Genomic DNA, 18,926 nt, shown 5'->3' on the forward strand with positions numbered 1-18,926 from the left:
ATCTGTAAGATTAGATGTCCAGCACATCCCCTCCTCTTTACATTAGATGTCAAGAGTCACCCCACCATCAAAAATTGAGTCCCCTACTCTCCTTTACATCACAGTGCACCCCCTTCCCTTATGTTGCTGCTGGGAAGAAGCTGGATGCATTGCTTGAAAGCAGAAAGTAAGGGTCTGCAGTATGACCAGAGGAGGGCTGGAGCTTTCCTGCAGCTGCAGGAGAGGTGCGAAGGCCACATGAAATGTCCTGGAGGGCCATATTCGGCCCGCAGGCCTTGTGTTTGACACCTGTGTCCTAGAGGATCAATTGGCTAAATAGGTAGTCTAAAAAGAGCTGACTGCACTGTGCTTTAGTAGGACTACTGGATGGGAAGTGACTTGTATATTTATATAAAAGTCCTTAAGAGTGTGAGTGTGTATCATTGACAGCTCTTTTACATATTCCAACTTATGTTTTCAGCTTCTGTAATACAGATACATCAATGCTGCCAACATTTAAAAAAAAATTCCAGGAAACATTTTACATATAAGATTGATATTAACACACAGTACAGCCATCACCCATAACATTATGACTACTGACAGTTAAAATGAATAACATTGATTATCTCTTTAGAATGGCATCTAAAAGTTGAAAGCGACTGTTGCCATGTTGTCCCTGAAGTTGATGTCTTTAAAACAGAAACAATGGCCAAGCGTAAGGATTTGAGCGACTTTGACAAGGGCCAAACTGTAATGGGTATGAGTATCTTCAAAACTGAAGCTCTTGTGGGATGTTCCTGGTCTGCAATGGTCAGGACCTACCAGCAAACCAGAAAAAGGGTCATGGGCTGCCAAGGCTCACTTATGCAAGTGGCAAAAGAATGCCTATGTAATCAGATCCAACAGAAGAGCTACTGTAGCTCAAATTGCTGAAAAAGTTAGTGCTGGTTCTAATAGAAAGGTGTCAGAATACACCGTGCATCTGAGTTTGTTACGTATGGGGCTGCATAACCACATATGGTTCAGGGTGCCCATGCTCAAAAGTGCCTACAATGCACATACTACGCCATGAAGCAATGGAAAACAGTGGCCTGATGAATCACATTTTTTTACATCATGTGGATGGCTGGGTGCCTGTGCATCACTTACCTGGGGAAGTGATGGCTCCAGGGTGCACTGCAGGAAACAGGCGAGCCAGCAGAAGCAGTGATCTGCTACTGACTGCTTGAAGGCAGATACCAAAAAATACCTTCAGATGTCTAGTGCAGCCCATGTCTGAACGAGTAAAGACTGTTTTGGTGGCAAAAGGGGGACCTACTCAATACTATGTGGGTGGTCATATGTTATGGCTGATTAGTATATATATATATATATATATATATATATATATATATATATATATATATATATAACTGAAATGTTAATATACATTTAAAATGGCATTTAACAATCAATAAATAAGCATTTTACTTGTGTGTATGTATATATATATATATATATATATATATATATATATATATATATATATATATATATAACACTGACATATTAATTTACATTTTAAATAGCTTTTCATAATCAATAAATAAACAATTAATTGCTCAGGCTAAAAACTGGCAACATTTCATGGAGAAATACAAATCTATGACTTTCACTGGAAATCACTGACAGTTGGCAACAACATACCACTATACAGTAAGCAACATGCAGGGAGCATACATTAACCATTTTGCAAGCAGTATAGTCCCAACGTGCATTTATAATGCTCACAATATAATTTGCTTGAATTTAGCTTTATCATATGGGTTTATTTGTGACTTGTAACTAGTGGCTCTTAAATTGCTATGCAACGACAACTTCTGTTGTAAACTGACATTAAACTGCAATGACAAGCATAGAGCCTTGATAAAGTTTGTGTTATATCATGAAATGCTTACAAATGGGACAAGCTGACACAAATGCATGCATTATCTTTGACGGAGGAACAGAACAATGGACCTAATACCTCAAATCTCTGGTTGCTGACTTTCTTTCCCTTTTTATTCCATACTATTTTTGGTCTCGGGTCTCCTGTAGCTTGACATATAAAGGATGCAACTCCCCCTGATACTCCTGATTGATCAACAGGGCTTCTTGTAAACCTTGGTGGTGCTAGGGGGAAAAAAAGGAAAAGCATTAGTCATTTCACTTTAAAAAATAAAATAAAATAAAAGCATACCGTTGTGGAATCAATTTAAAGTGTCGAAAAAGTTTTGGCAGTGGGAGATTTAAATATTCAAAAAAGGTACATTAACAACATATTGTACAGATTGTGTAATTATGTTTTCCCCTTGTCCACTCACATCTCTAACAATAACAAATTGCTTTGATTTCTCCAGCCAAATGACTGAAGTCAATTAGTCAGACGCTTTTTCCTCCAATTTTGCTGACACAGACTGGCGAAAAAGTAGAATAGTGTGAAGTATTAATTTGACATGTGTCCCTAGTAATTCATGAAGCATGACATACTGTAAAAAAACACTTAAGTAGCGCAGTCACATCACAGTCAGAATGTCACACACAACATTAAAAATGAAAGGATGGAAGAAACACACACATGCTGCTATTGCTTTTTGTCATTCGCTGTATGCAGCTGCTAGCAATGTCAAGAGAGCAGTCTATTGTATTTCACAGCAACAACTGGCTACAGACATATGGATCAATCTTCTGAGGGATATTGTATCCTTAAGAGACATGAAGTGTTTACTAAAATAGTGCTCTATTAGGCACTTGAAAATGAGAGCAGCTATATATCGGCCAGTAAAAGAACCATGAGCAGACAAGCTATGTCCAAGCTTGTCCTAAACTTTCAGAAAACCAGCAAAGCTTTTAATCCAGACCAAGAGTATTGCTTACAATTTGAGTCATTTTCATCAAAGTCGGTCTACTAGGGCAGTTATAGTCAGTTGTTATTGCACAAAATATATGAAGCCTCGTACACACGACCGAGGAACTCGACGGGCGAAACACATCGTTTTCCTCGTTGAGTTCCTTGTTAGGCTGTCGAGGAACTCGACAAGCCAATTTTCTCCATTCCCGTCAAGGAAATAGAGAACATGCTCTCTTTTTGTCTCGTCGAGTTTCTCGACAGTTTCCTCAACGAAAATGTACACAGGACCGGTTTCCTCGGCAAAAAAAAATCTCCCAGCAAGTTTCTTGCTGGTTTTTGCTGAGAAACTCGGTCGTGTGTTTGAGGCCTAAAGCCTCGTACACACGACCGAGGAACTCAACGGGCGAAACACATAATTTTCCTCGTCGAGTTCCTTGTTAGGCTGTCGAGGAACTCGACAAGGCAAGTTTCTCCATTCCCGTCGAGGAAATAGAGAACTTGCTCTCTTTTTGGCTCGTCGAGTTTTTCGCCAGTTTCCTCGACGGAAATGTACACACGACCGGTTTCCTCTGCAAAAAAATATCTCCCAGCAAGTTTCTTTATGGATTCTGTTGAGGAAACCGGTCGTGTGTACGAGGCCTGAGACTCGTTTTGTTTTCTGCATGCAACAAAATGTCAGGATTTGCACACCTTCTCTATTCAACTTTACTTTAAGGGCCCATTCACACCAGAAACGACACATGTACGTGCATTTTGCATGCATTTGTGGTGCATTTTTTCTAAGGTTGCACTTCTATTGAGGTTACTTCCTTCTTCTTTTTTATTTGGGTTTATATGTGCACTGCATTGCTTTGCAGTGCATTTCCCTGCATGTACATACCGGTACATTTAAATGCATTTCTGTTCATTTGCAATGCAGCCTGTTGTCCTTTTTGTTTTAAATGCACTGCACCGCTCTACAATAGTGTGAACAATGTCCATAAGATAACTTAGGAGGAAAGGGCCCTTAAGACGAATTCCAAGAAACATGGAAAGGCTATCTTATTAACCACTTGCCTACACTTACACCCCCTTCCTGCCCAGGCCATTTTTCAGCTTTCAGCGCTGTTTTTACAAAAGAAAGGGACCAAATGTTTGAAAAAAATTATGTTTTTTTTACTTAGTTTCTGTCAGCAAATTGTGTAACTAAGTAATTTTTGCCTTCACTGATGTGTGCTGATGAGGCGGCACTGATGGGCACTGATAGGTTGAACAGGTTGGCATTGATGAGGTGGCACTTATGGGCAATGATGAGGCGGCACTTATGGACACTGATTAGGTGGCCCTGATGAAGAGGCACTAATATGTCGCACTGATATGTGGCACTGATGAGCACTGATAGGCGGCACTGATGGGCACTGTTAGGTGGCACAGATGGGCACTAATATGCGGCACTGGTGGGCACTGATAGGCGGCACTGATAGGCGGCATGGGTAGGCGGTACTGATGGGCACTGATGGATGGCACTAAAGGGCGACACTGATGGGAATTGATCGACAGCAGTGATGGGTATTGATGGGCAGCACTTATAGCCAGCACTGACTGACATTGCTAATGGGCACTGATTGGTGGCACTTGTGGGCAGTGGTGGGCACTGATTGCTGCCACTGGTGGGCAATGGTGGGCACTGATTAGTGACCCTACATTTCTATACTGTAATCAGGGCACTGATGATCAGTGCCCTAATTACATTCCTAGATGTCCCCCATATTTTGGTGGTTGCACCATAAGCCTTGTTGTCTCACTGAGCAAATACCCATTTGAGTCATCTCACTCCGGTAAGCCTCCTCACTAACCGGTGGTGGTTCTATTGTCTGTGTCCTCACCTCAACATTGATGTCACGTGGAATCCTACTTCTAGTTACACAATTTGTTGTCACAGTTTATTTAAAGACTGTTATGTTTATGTTTTAAAACAACTTTTGTATGATGGCACACAGACTTTAGTTTGGGTGTGAATTTCACATCTCATTTTCATTATTATTAGTTTTTGTGGTCATTGCACAGTGTACATTAGTTTGTATACATATGTATTTCCATGTTTTGAGCGCTGCACATAATTTCACTTGTTTCATTATATAGGAGCCTTTAATTGTACTTTATGTATTTTACAGCTGTGAAAAGCAAGCATTGTCCTAAGCTGAATAAATACTTAAAAGTTAAAATGGGAATGCTTTACTTTATTTTATTAACAATATAAAACTGTGCAATTTTTTTTTTTATTTTTGCCATGGCAATGTTCAGATAGCATCCATTTGGATTATCTTCTGCTCTATTAACCTGTCACCCACAATTGAGGGTCAGTACGTTTATGGAAAGTACTGTTTTTTTAAGCTTTTACATTTGCTCTCAAGGGGCACAATCTGCTATTTCTCAATAAAATCTAATTTCTAGTTCTTCTACAAATATAAGCTAACTGATTATTGCTGCTAGTATGATTTATGAAAATATTCTTATACCAGGTGTCACAGTGTGTGGAAAAATTGATTTAAAATTAGAGATTTTAAGAAGACGGTGATGAAGCACTTTAAGGCACTGTGAACATAATAAGCACACAACTGCATACAAACACACTTATTTATTTCCAGGTAATTATTCTACATGATGTACCCAAAGGTTTAATACTTAATACATAAGTATGGTATTTCCAAATCTTACAAAATCTAGAAATAGCAGTAATGGCAATGCTATAGATATCAAAGAATATGAGAGAATGAGAGTTTTTGACATTTACCAGTACAGGATTAGCAGATTGGGTGGGATGAAGAAATATTATTTACACATGTATTATACAGGTATAATTTCCTGAAAAGGAAAACATTTTTTCTCTTTAGAAAATCAGGGTTTTTTCAAACTGCATGTATAATGAACAAAAAATGATCAGTGGTTACTTTCAGTGAAAACATCATGTCAAACTAATTATTCAAACAGCTTAGTACAGGTACAGCTTAGTACTCACTGAAGTCAGTTGCACTGACTTGTGTTAAAGTGCGTAGGCAGGGCTGCTGATAAGGGGGGACCACCAGCCCTCCCATACAGGGCCCTAAGTTGTCATCTTAGGAGGGGGGGCAGTGGTAGAGCGGGCAAGGACTCCCAAATACTTTCTACCAATAAGCTCATCCCCCGCTGTGCAGCTATTTAGAAAACAAACATCTTCCGGCCCCCTGTGTTCAGTTGGAGCCGGAGACAGTAAGCGGACTATTTTTTCATTTTCGGTTTGAGGAGGATTAATCCACTGCATCACGCTATACAGTTGAAGCACGGCCACTTCAATATGAATACACCACGGCCGGCCGTACTAATCTGCCTCAACCCAAAAATTAAGAAATAGTCTGCTTACTATCCCCCGGCTCCTAGTGAATACAGGGGGCCCAGAGACGTTTGTTTTCTAAATAGCTGCACAGCAGGGAAGAGCTTATTGGTGGACAGGATTTGGGAGTCCCCGCCTACTCTACTTCCAGACCCCCCCACCCCTAGTTCCCTCCAGCTCCAGTTGCCCAGCTCGGTGTGGAGGAGGTGAGGCCCTGGTGTACCAGCAGTACTCAGCTGGTCCCAGGCTCCCAGCTCCTGGAGAAACCACCTGCAGGAGAAGCACTGCACCTGGACCCCAGGTAGAAGAAGCTGCCCAGACCGGGGGGGGGCTGAACTCTGAGGTAATACCAAGCACATTTGGAGTGACACATCTAAGGGCATTGCTGTAGATTTGGGTACACTAGCGTTGCCCTCTGAACCACAGCGGATCACTTTTTAGAGGGTGTTTGACAGATGGCAAGGAAGCATCTGTCAAACACCACCTGTCAAACACCACCTTGCTGTAACTGTGTACCTTGTACATGGTTGTGAGGCGTCCCCATTCAGTGGAGTGGAATGCATTTGGCCACTGAACGTGATGGGGGGATATTTTTGTATATCCTCATTTACTGCCATTGCCTTTACCCCCTCCTAACCACTGCATTCCGTACATTACATATCCCAGACCCCTGCATTTCATTCATTACCCACTCCTGACCACTGCACTCTGTATATTAAACACTCCTGACCCCTGCACTATGTACGTACACTGTACTTCTGCAAAATGTACAGTACATACTCCTGAAACTACACTGTGTAAGTTACATAGTTCTGACCCCTGCACTCTGTACACTGGATATTCTTGACACCTGCATTTTGTAAATCTTATAAATACTCCTGATATGTGCCCTCCCACTGTGCAGTGCAGTTTTGCCACATCCTTATTCTCCAAGGCATACAATCCTCCTTTTTCTCTGCTTGCTGCCTGCGGACTAGGGGGAACGGTGGTTGGGCTCAGGCCCTAGGCCCTGTCAGTTGGGGGGGGGCTCTATCAGGTAGGCTGTACTGGGCCCTGTGATCTCTAACAGCAGCCCTGTGCATAGAAGACCACATTCACCTGAATGTTGTGTAAAGAATGTAAAAGTAAGACAGTTCTGCAGCATATCTCAGCATTCACAATATGCACAAAAGTTTCACCCCTGTGCTTAATGAAGTTTACATCAATGCTAGCTGTTGTAATGCTAATTGCTAATAATGCACAAAATACCAGAACACTGCAGATCCTAATATTTCCCTTTAACCAATCCCTGTTATCTCTTGCATCGGTTTTTGAACACATAGCAAAAACTCATGACTGAGAAGTGATCATTTTTTTTTTCCTCATAGAAAAGAAAACAATTAGATTACCAGTTACCCAAGCTAAAGAGAAAAGTCACAGTGGGTCAGTAAACTGCATCCAGTATAGACCGATTACCTACTATCCTATTGTTTTGACAGAGCTGCCTCTGTACGCAAAGTCAGACCTTGCTCCTTATCAGCCAAAAAATAAGATTCATCAAGGTAACCTGCTTAGTTGTTAAGTTAAAATGAGCAAGCAAACCCTGCTACTTCTCTCGATACCCCAAGCACCGGCTGACACAAATGTCTGCAGTACTTAATCTTGCTGACTCCGTTGCTCACATCCAGACCACAGCTGCTACGATCTCTGGTGGCAAATACAATTACTACTGTCATGAGTTTGCCTATTAACATAAGGGCATTCCAAAATGTGAACCGGCAACTATTTATAATTTCCCCAGACACAGTGTAGCATGCGAGCCAACAAAAACTTTAAGGCACACTTCATTAAACAGGGCCTGACATTAACGTGGGAAACTTCCCAAGAAGTGAATGGCATCACTAAGGAAGCAATGTTACTGACAGGACAACGTGACATGCAATGACAACCTCCCAGTGCTGGCCAATTTCTGCCTTATATAATGAGGCCTGAAGAAAACAAAAATCATAAAGGAGATTTTTTCAGTTTTATTTTCACAGAGCAGCGTGTGTTTCAGCAGGTAATACAAATAATTAAAACTAATCTCTGTTAATACTTATTAACTGAAATAATACTTTTAATCATTACAAAAAAATAATAATATCACACTGTTTAATGCTGCCTCATCTTTGATAGCAAGAACACCAGTGTTCAGCAACATTTCATAAAAATGATACAATGTCACTTAACCACTTCACCCCCGGAAGGATTTACCCACTTCCTGACCAGGTCATTTTTTGTGATACGGCACTGTGTCGCTTTTGTGGACAATTGCGCGGTCATGCGACAGAGTACCCAAAAAAAATGATGTCCTTTTTTTCCCACAAATATAGCTTTCTTTTGGTGGTATTTGATCACCTTTGTGGTTTAACATTTTTGCACTGCAAACAAAAAAATTCCGACAATTTTGAAAAAAATATATATTTTTTTTATTTTTTTGCTTAATAAATATCCAGAAAAAAAATTCTTCATCAGTTTAGGCCAAGATGTATTTTTCTACATATTTTTGGTTAAAAAAATCCCAATTAGCATATATTGATTGTTTTGCGCAAAATGTAGTGTGTTTACAAAATAGGGGATAGATTTATGGCATTTTTATTTTTACAAGTAATGGCGGTGATCTCCCATTTGTAGCGAGACTGCAACATTGCGGCGGACAGAACGGACACTTTTGAATTTTTTGGGGACTTTTAATGCAGTGATCAGTGCTAAAAATATAAACTGATTACTGTATAAATGACACAGGGGCGATCAAAGGGTTACATGTTCCCTAGGAAGGTGCTTTCTAACTATGGGGGGAGTGTACTGACAGAGAGTAGAGAGTAGAGAGACTTGCTGTTCCTAATCACTAGGAACAGAAAATCTCACTCTACTCCCCTAACAGAACGGGGATCTGTTTGTTTACACTGGCAGATCCCCATTCTGCCTCTATGGGGAGCGATCATGGGTGACCGGCGGACATCGAGTCCCTCACACGCTCATTGGCTCCCCCGCTAGCCTCTGGCAGTGCATACACGCCCATAGGTCACCTTGTACGTGATTTGAGAGTAAATGTAAATAATGTGGGTCACTATTTCAGTAAAAGTATTATTATTAATTTAACCTTACCATTAAGTCAAGTAAAAAGAGAATTGAACCTTACAGCATTTTACAAATGCTTACCATATTTATCTAATATAACGGACACATTTAATTTTAACGCACAAGCACATCCTCCCTAGCCTTCTAAACACACAGGTGGTTACTTACATTTGCCTGACAGGTGCATCTTACCATTTTTAGTGTATCCTAGATCAATATGTCTTTTGGAGCTGCCAGTTCCTGTGCAATGATAACCTATAGACTTGAAAGGAGTTGAAAGGAGTATAGCCGCAATTCAATTCTAAGCAGAATCACAGCACAGTCATGGACAGTGCTTAAAAACTTTTAGGACCCAAAAACATTGTATTATATCAGTTTCTAATGTACTGTATACAATGTTGTTTTTACAATTTAACATTCAATGAATTAAAAATTATTCCAGGAGCACTATAGGTTAGCTAGAGAGACAGAAGATGCTTCTTGCTTTAAGGGACACCTTGGATTTGGATCCAGGAGGAATATGTTTTTTACTTCTATAAACAATAGATTATTTTAGTATTGTATTAGTAAGAATGCAACACTAAACATAAGAAGGACACTAAAGCTTCACTATACGGAATAAAATGATTTGCCTTGACCGTAGTAGATAAGAAACCACTATACATTCCCTTTAAAAGAACAAAATGTGCAACATTGCTTCTATTGTTGCAATATGAATGATACAACAAATAGAAAGAACAGGGAAGTACCACTTATACTGGTTGGCAGGAGTGGAAAAACTGCTAGTATGGACATCACACCCTAAAATAATGCATTCAACACTATAATATGGCATCCTATGCTTTCATGGCTGCCACTGATCAATAAACTAATTTGAAAAATGTACAATATACATTTAGGTGAAAAAAGTCCTGGTTAGAGAAGATACTACCCTATATAATTTATTTACTGAACAATGTGGGATCATTTGTATTTGCACCGCTGTTTGCTGATTTATTTATTAATCCTAATTTCATCACATAAGCAGCAAAACTCATTAGTGAAAGTTATCATTTCTGTTCATCTCCAACCTGCCCTCACAGGTTAGTTAGAATTGCATTGTGCAAGACTTGATTTGTTTCTAAAGTGGAAAGGGAAATGCTAGCCTACACATTTCATAGCATGTTATAATCGGTTCCGATGAAGAAAGTGTGAACATACTCCTAGACGTGTTTGAACATCGTTTGGGGGGTGTAGACGCAAGAAAACACTGCCATTACATTTTTATAAATAAGTAAAGTAAGATCAGAATGTGTAGTTAAAAATGCACAAAAGCAAAACACTGCAGTATGGGATCTAATTAATATAGTGCTGACAGTTTTACGCAGCTCTTTATACATACTGAACTTTGACATCAGCCCCCCCCCCCCTCCCCTTAAAGATCTTACAATCTAAGGTTCCTACTGACAAATGTGGGTGGGGTAAACTAAAACACTGCAAAAGTGTCTGGATAAAAAACAAAAAAAAAAACTAAAGCTGGCTGTAGATGGGCTACCTTTTTTTTTTCTCGTTCAGCCAGCAAGCTGAATGAAAAAAAAAAATGGATGACGCCCTCCATCCACACAAGCAAGGTGGATGAAGGAATAACCCCCACCAAGGAATTGTATTCTGACAACGGGATTTGCCTCTGCAAGAATACCGTTCTGTGTGTCCATAAACACTCAGGAATGCGCTCAGAACGTTTTTTTTTACCTTAATGCAGAGAATTTATTAATGTAAAAAAAAAAACTCCAACCTACAACTCAGTTCAAACTGAAATATTTAAGGTGGAGGAAAGTACACATTTTAAATAAAATAATATGGTTGCATAAGTGTGCACACTCTTAAACTAATACTTTGTTGAAGCACCTTTTGATTTTATTACAGCACTCAGTCTTTTTGGGCATGAATCTATCAGCATGGCACATCTTGACTTGGCAATATTTGCCCACTCTTCTTTGCAAAAACACTCCAAATCCGTCAGATTGCGTGGGCATCTCCTGTGAACAGCGCTTCACATCACCCCACAGATTTTCAATCGGATTCAGGTCTGGGCTCTGGCTGGGCCATTCCAAAACTTTAATCTTCTTCTGGTGAAGCCATTCCTTTGTTGATTTGAATGTATGCTGAAAGATGTTTTGTGCCAATATTGTCTGGTATTTGAAACTGTTTAGAATTCCCTCTACCTTGACCTTGTTTCCGCTGAAGAAAAACAGCCCCAAAGCATGACAATGCCATCACCATGCTTCACTGTGGGTATGGTGTTCTTTTGGCGATGTGAAGTGTTGTTTTTATGCCAAACATATCTTTTGGAATTATGGACAAAAAGTTCAACCTTGGTTTCATCAGACCATGACACATTTTTCCACATGCTTTTGGGAGACTTCAGATGTGTTTTTGCAAAGTTTAGCAAGGCTTGGATGTTTTTCTTCGTAAGAAAAGGCTTCCATCTTGCCACTCTACCCCATAGCCCAGACATATAAAGAATATGGGAGAATGTTGCCACATGTACCACACAGCCAGTACTTACCAGATATTCTTGCCTGAACTTTATTTGGGGTTAATCAGATGCGCATTAAATGATGGCAGGTGTGCACTGACTCCTATTTAACATGAGTTTGAATGTGATTGCCTAATTATGAACACTACAGCTACATCCCTAGTTATAAGAGGGTGTGTACACTTATGCAACCACATTATTTTAGTTTTTTCATATTCCCCCCCCCCCCCCTAAAAGATTGTACAGGTGGAAGAAGTTCTGAAATGATTTACCTTTGTCTTGTTTTTGTACATCATAGAAACCTGACATTTTACTAAGATTTCGGAGACTATTTATATCCACTGTAAGTTATCGTGTTTTCTAGAAGACAGTTTAAGCATTTCCTTTTATTTCACTGTTCTCATAACTTCCAAAGGAAACCAAGTTACCTCTTGCTATCATAGTGCATAGGGGATGTACAATATGAAAGCCATGGCAGGCCGAGGGCATATACCCTTAGTACCTTTTTATTGGGGCCCAGAATAAGAGGACCAATGATAATGAAGCTACAGTAGTCTAACAAGATGGACTTGTGTGACCTCTATGAAAGTCACCTGTCATCCTCCAGTAATTTGATGATTTCCCCTCATAAAATGAAATTTCGCCAGACAAGACAACAGCGTTCTGTCTGGATCAATCTGTGGATCATCCAGATTAATTAACGGTGTAAATGGGACCAACAAAAATAAATATCCGCTGAGATAAGACCTGTAACTAGATGAGAAACAATATGATGGCTGCTTGTGACCATGACTCCAAGCCTTTCATTTTCCACATGTTTGTAATCTAGATGGGATAAATCTACCTGAATGAAAATAGAGACTTGCTGGATAATCCAGTCCTAATCCTTCATCCCGTAGCAAATGAAAAGCATAAAGCCTCTTGAATGTAAAAGGTTTGTGACGTGCACACCCCCCTTTATCTCGGTGGAACATTACCTAACCATGTCATATCCACTCATTTCACAAGAGGATATTCTGCTTCAAAGCACTTCACTGCTCCTTTTCAAAGTTTAATGACTGCAGAAAGACTATGAATTATTTGGTATCTTCACATGTAACACAGATTTTTAATCTTAAAGGAAGGTGCACAAGGCCTAAATGAACAGACAAGTGATCTCATGCAGAATAACAGAGGGGTTGGAAAGTAGAGCATGTACAGTAATTGAAATATTAGCACTTCTAATCTGTATTAAAACATAAAGTTGTCAGTTTATAAATTAAGAATGCACAGTGGATCTAAGGTAAGAAATAATAATAATAAAAAAAAATGGTGAAGGCACATCTAGGGCATCAGTGAGATCAACTTTCATATATCATATAATCAATATCAAAATCCATCCATGTGAATTATGAGTAAGAAATTGACAATGAAACAAAGCGGCCTTATTAGTATAGCACACTATTTTCCATTTGGAAAGTAAATAAAAACAATGGAGTTTTATAGGATAAGTACGGTACACCTTTTATTAATGTCCAGTGGTCTATTCTATAGTATCCCACATATAATTGCATACCATAATTGAAATACAACTTTGCCCAGGTCATGTGAAGTTCTGACCCAAAGAAGGGAGTTAAACACTCTGCCTGAAATTGTTGTATTTGGAACAATACATGTAAATGTTCGTATTTTTATGGAGTTATAATACATTTTAAGTGCAGCAATCCCTGATTGCTTTGCACTGAAACAACTCTGTTTGGCATATATATATGAGTATACCCCTCACATTTTTGTAAATACTTTATTATATCTTTTCATGTGACAACACTGAAGGAATGATACTTTTCTACAATATAAATTAGTGAGTGTACAGCTTGTATAACATTGTAAATGTGTTGTCCCCTCAAAATAACGTACCACATAGCCATTAATGTCTAAAACACTGGCAACAAAAGTGAGTACACCCCTAAGTGAAAATTTCCAAATTGGGCCCAATTAGCCATTTTCCTCCCGGTGTCATGTGACTTGTTAATATTAGGCCCCATACACACGACCGAGTTTCTCGGCAGAATTCAGCCAGAGACTCGGTCGGAGCTGAATTCTGCCGAGAAACCTGGCGTGTGTACACTTTCGGCCGAGGAAGCCGACGAGTTCCTCGTCGAGCCAAATAGAGAACATGTTCTCTATTTCCTCGTTGTTCTATGAGGAAAGTTGGCTCGCCGAGATCCTCGGCGGCTTCACACAGAACTCGACGAGCAAAACGATGAGTTTTGCCTGTCGAGTTCCTCGGACGTGTGTACGGGGCCTTACAGGGTCTCAGGTGCACATGGGAAGCAGGTGTGTTAAATTTGGTGTTATTGTTCTTACTCTCTCATACTGGTCACTGGAGGTTCAACATGGCACCTCATGTCAAAAGACTCTCTGAGGATCTGAAAAAAAATATTATTGCGCTACATAAAGATGGCCTAGGCCAGGGATATGCAATTAGCGGACCTCCAGATGTTGCAGAACTACAATTCCCATGAGGCATAGCAAGACTCTGACAGCCACAAGCATGAACCCAGAGGCAGAGGCATGATGGGACTTGTAGTTTTGCAACAGCTGGAGGTCCGCTAATTGCTTATCCCTGGCCTAGGCTATAAGAAGATTGCCAAGACCCTGAGCTGCAGCATCCTGGCCAAGACCATATAGTGGTATTAACAGGACAGGTTCCACTCAGAACAGGCCTTGCCATGGTCAACCAAAGAAGTTAAGTGCACTTGCTCCGTGTCATATCCAGAGGTTGAATTTGGGGAAGAGACGTATGAGTGCTGCCAGCATTGCTGCAGTGGTTGAAGGGGTGGGGTCAGCCTGTCAGTGCTCGAGACCATACACCGCATGCCTCTTCTAAAGATGATGCACAAGAAGGCCCGCAAACAATTTGCTGAAGACAAGCAGACTAAGGAAATAGAATACTGGAACCATGTACTGTGGTCTGATGAGACCAAGATAAACGTATTTAGTTCAGATGGTGTCAAGCGTGTGTGGGGGCAACCAGGTGAGGAGTCCAAAGACAAGTGTGTCTTGCCTACAGTCAAGCATGGTGGTGGGAGTGTCATGGTCTGGGGCTGCATGAGTGCTGCCGGCACTGGGGAGCTACAGTTCATTGGGGGAACCATGAATGCCAACATGTACTGTGACATACTGAAGCAGAGTATGATCTCCTCCCTGTGGAGACTGGGCCGCAGGGCAGTATTCCAATATGATAAGGACCCCAAACACACCTTCAAGATAACCACTGCCTTGCTAAAGAAGCTGAGAGTAAAGGTGATGGACTGGCCAAGCATGTCTCCAGACCTAAACCCTATTGAGCATCTGTGGGGCATCCTCAAATGGAAGGTGGAGGAGTGAAAGGTCTTTAACATCCACCAGCTCTGTGATGTCGTCATGGAGGCGTGGAAGAGGTCTCCAGTGGCAACCTGTGAAGCTCTGGTGAACTCCATGCCCAAGAGGATTAAGGCAGTGCTGGAAAATAATGGTGGCCACACAAAATATTGACACTTTGGGCCCAATTTGGACATTTTCACTTAGGGGTGCACTCCCTTTTGTTGACAACTGTTTAGACATTAATGGTTGTGTGTTGAGTTATTTTGAAGGGACAGCAAATTTGCATTGTATCAAAGTGTAATTTCTTCAGTGTTGTCACAAAAGATGGAAAAAAATATTTACAAAAATGTGAGAAATGTGAGGGGTGTACTCACTTGTGTGAGATACTGTGTATATATATATATATGTGTGTGTGTGTATATATATATATATATATATATATATATATATATATATATATATATACACACACGACTATGTATATATTATAAGTATATTAATTATAAGCAACAGGTCGCAAATTAAGTTTATTAACAACTTTTGCGTAACTTCTGCAAGCTTGTATTTTACTTTTTGCATATTTTTGTTGTAACAGTTAGCTACCAAATCACAGTGCCTGTGTAATCAGCAGGCGATAAAAAAAAATGCTTCACCGATAATACTTTAAGATTGCTTCGAGTAAACTGCAAGTAACTGAACACCAGATAATGCAGAATCAATAATGCATTATACTTAGTTTCTTGAATAAATCCTGCAGATCTTGTTAACTGGGCACCTATAGTTTCAGTAAAATATCTTTACTTTTAATGAGGTTCATTTCCTCATTCACACTTCCAGCTCAGGTCTGCAGATTTGTGTACAGATATATTATTTTAATTGTATCACTACAGCTCAGAAACTTCCCATGTTTGCACAGCTTAATTATCTGATAAGCTACACCGCAGTTGGCCCTGTCACATCAATGTAAGGCTAGTTGTTAAATAATTCAAATGCTTGCGTTTAGATAAAGTGCATTTAGCAATATTTCCCTATTAATTACTGTGCCGTAATTTTGGCTTTAACCCAAATACAAAGCCTATCATTATTAAACTGTTAACATGCATAGCCTTTTTGGGTTAAGAATCAACAACATTTAACTATACACTGGTTTTAAAACATCAAAAGAAATACAAACTACAAGCCCTTTTACTTTGCAGGAAAGGTACCATGGAAAATGAAATAAAAGAAAAATTAGAATAATGTAGATTAAAGCATTAGATGTTTGTACAGATGCAACATCTTAATTCTGGCAATGATCAAAGGTTCTTTCCACTATAAAAATATATTTTTCTAAACACTACAGAACAGACATAGTTAACATGTAAACTCCAGCCAATAGTTTTCTTTTTTTCCTTTTTAGTTTTGGATAGATTGGGAAAGGGTTACAATATCTATCAGAATCTTCCTCATGTGTGTGTCTCTGATGGGGACGCAGGCAACAATAAAACGTGTGGTTCTCACCTTTCCCTACTCTACTAAAAAAGTGTTTTCTGATACCAACATGACAGCATACATATAATATAGCCTTGCTCCTATATCCACCCACAGGACCTGTCCTATACAAGTCTGACTGAGCAACCTCCCCCATTTTCCTTTTTGTCCTCAAGATAAACACTGCAAGACCATGATGTAGTGATAAGTCCCTACCTGCCGACTGTGTCTGTGTCCGTCTGGGTTCAGCCTCTCCCAGGCGCAGCCCCACATCTTAGGTTGCTAAATGCACCAACAAGGTGGGAGCCCCTTCTGGTGGTCTTTTGGGGCTGAGGAGTTCTCTAACTAGAGACGTCATAATATCATGTGGTGCACACCAACAATAAAACTTGAGGTTCTCACCTTTCCCTAGTCTATTAAAAGGGTGTTTTTATTCTGTCTCTTACTGGGACAAAGAGTAAGGAAAATTCTCCAGAGAAAGTACAAACTTAATGTGTATTTCCACTTTTGCAGTCAAATTGGGACAACACCTACTTTATATTTCTTACCTTGTTTCCATTCACATAGCCTAACTTTAAAAAATAAATAAAAAATTGCAGCTTACCTTTTTTAAGAGGCTCTATTTGGGACCCTGTAGCAAGGAACAAGCCTGCATACTTCTCTTTGTTTATGTGGGGCTGGGCAGCTGTGTTTTCTATACTTAATTCTTTCTTTATTGTGCAGGCAGAACGTCATTATTACCATAATTATAACTAGATTTGAATATTGTCTGTCCTACAAAAATGTATAGGTTTAGGGGCTAGGCTTCTTCCATTATATATTAATGAAGACAGACTTGGGACAGACTCACTCTGACACTGTTCTAAAAACCTTGCAGTGAGCTATGACTTGGTCTCCTAAGAAACATCTAAAACATAAGAAATATGTATATATATATATATAGAGAGAGAGAGAGAGAGAGAGAGAGAGAGAGAGAGAGAAAGAGAAATATATATATATATATATATATATATATAGAGCTAGAGATATCTCTCTCTCTCTCTCTCTCTCTCTCTCTCTCTCTCTCTCTCTCTCTCTCTCTCTCTCTATATATATATATATATATATATATATATATATATATATATATATATATATATATATATAGATAGATATATTTGTTACACGCATGCTGCATGAGGGGGATTACATGTACATAACAAACATTTAGTAGGGTTTTCTAAAATGTGACTGCAAAAGTGGAAATATGCTTTATGAGATGTTTAAACTCTTCCTTGCTACATCCAAAATAAAAGAAAAATGTCTAGAATTCCACTGTAGTAACTGATTACTTATCCTTCATCTAATGGTAAGCTAGTTGTATTATGGAGGGCATAGCAGTGTGGTTTTTAAGGAACATGAGAACTCAAAATTGCCAAAACCAATCAACATTGTGGCCTGACACAAAGATGCTACACTAGTCAGCAAGAGTTCTATAGACATTGGCTGATTGTCACACACAGAAACAGACTATTTGACATTTTCCAGTATTTGGCCACAAACGACAAGCTTAATTCTATGGTTCAATTGTACAAATGTAATGGATAGGCAAGTTACCCAGCACCATTTCTATCTCAGCACTGACAGAGGAAGCCACCACAGCATCAATAAATGATATAGCAAATGATGGTTTATTATGGGTAGTAACTAAGAAGGCCAGCCATTCAGTATTTTACTGACCAGGCAGGTAAAATGGGGCTTGTTACCAATGGTAGTAATAGGAAATAGATCACAGGGCTGGAAATGTATTCCTATAAAAGGTGGTAATCGTGGTAGTAACCCATAGTACCCAATGACTTTTCACTTCAACAGATCAGCTGCCTGTTGACTGGTTGCTATAGATGTTTGAATAATGTCAAAGCATGGATAATTAATACATAAATCACAAAGTGCCATGTTGCTTTTATCAAGAAATTATATTCAAGCTGTCGTTTACCGAGGGCAGGTGAGAAAATTATAGCTGGATTATAATTGTTTGAGCTACTCAAACACCTTTATGACTTTTTTTTTTTATAATCTATGCTGTTATTTCCAGCACAGGGAGGCCTTTTTTGCTACTGATCTTACTAGATGGCTTTTAGTACTCTGATCTGACATTGAAGGCAGTTAACAGAAGTGTGTGAAATTCCCTGCAGTGCGATGCAGAAAACATTTTTCACTCGCTACCCTGTTTGACAAAGTGGTCCTGTACTATATATCCTGTACTTGGCACATGAATGTGATCTGTAAATGCCATTTAAGATGCTGGTGCTGAT

At 39.5% G+C, this 18,926-nt stretch overlaps 1 protein-coding gene across 49 annotated transcripts in view; it reads right to left on the reverse strand.

Moving 5' to 3' along the window:
• Positions 1–18,926, reverse strand: part of PTPRD (protein tyrosine phosphatase receptor type D) — a 521,758-nt gene that overhangs the window by 314,126 nt on the left and 188,706 nt on the right. For all 49 annotated transcript variants that reach the window (XM_040357869.1, XM_040357852.1, XM_040358160.1 and 46 more), the window contains exon 3: positions 1,988–2,133. In XM_040357869.1, the coding sequence (XP_040213803.1) occupies positions 1,988–2,133 (146 nt within the window). The remainder of the gene's footprint in view (positions 1–1,987; positions 2,134–18,926) is intronic.

The sequence above is a fragment of the Rana temporaria genome, chromosome 1 (assembly GCF_905171775.1).
Source record: "Rana temporaria chromosome 1, aRanTem1.1, whole genome shotgun sequence".
Taxonomy (NCBI): domain Eukaryota; kingdom Metazoa; phylum Chordata; class Amphibia; order Anura; family Ranidae; genus Rana; species Rana temporaria.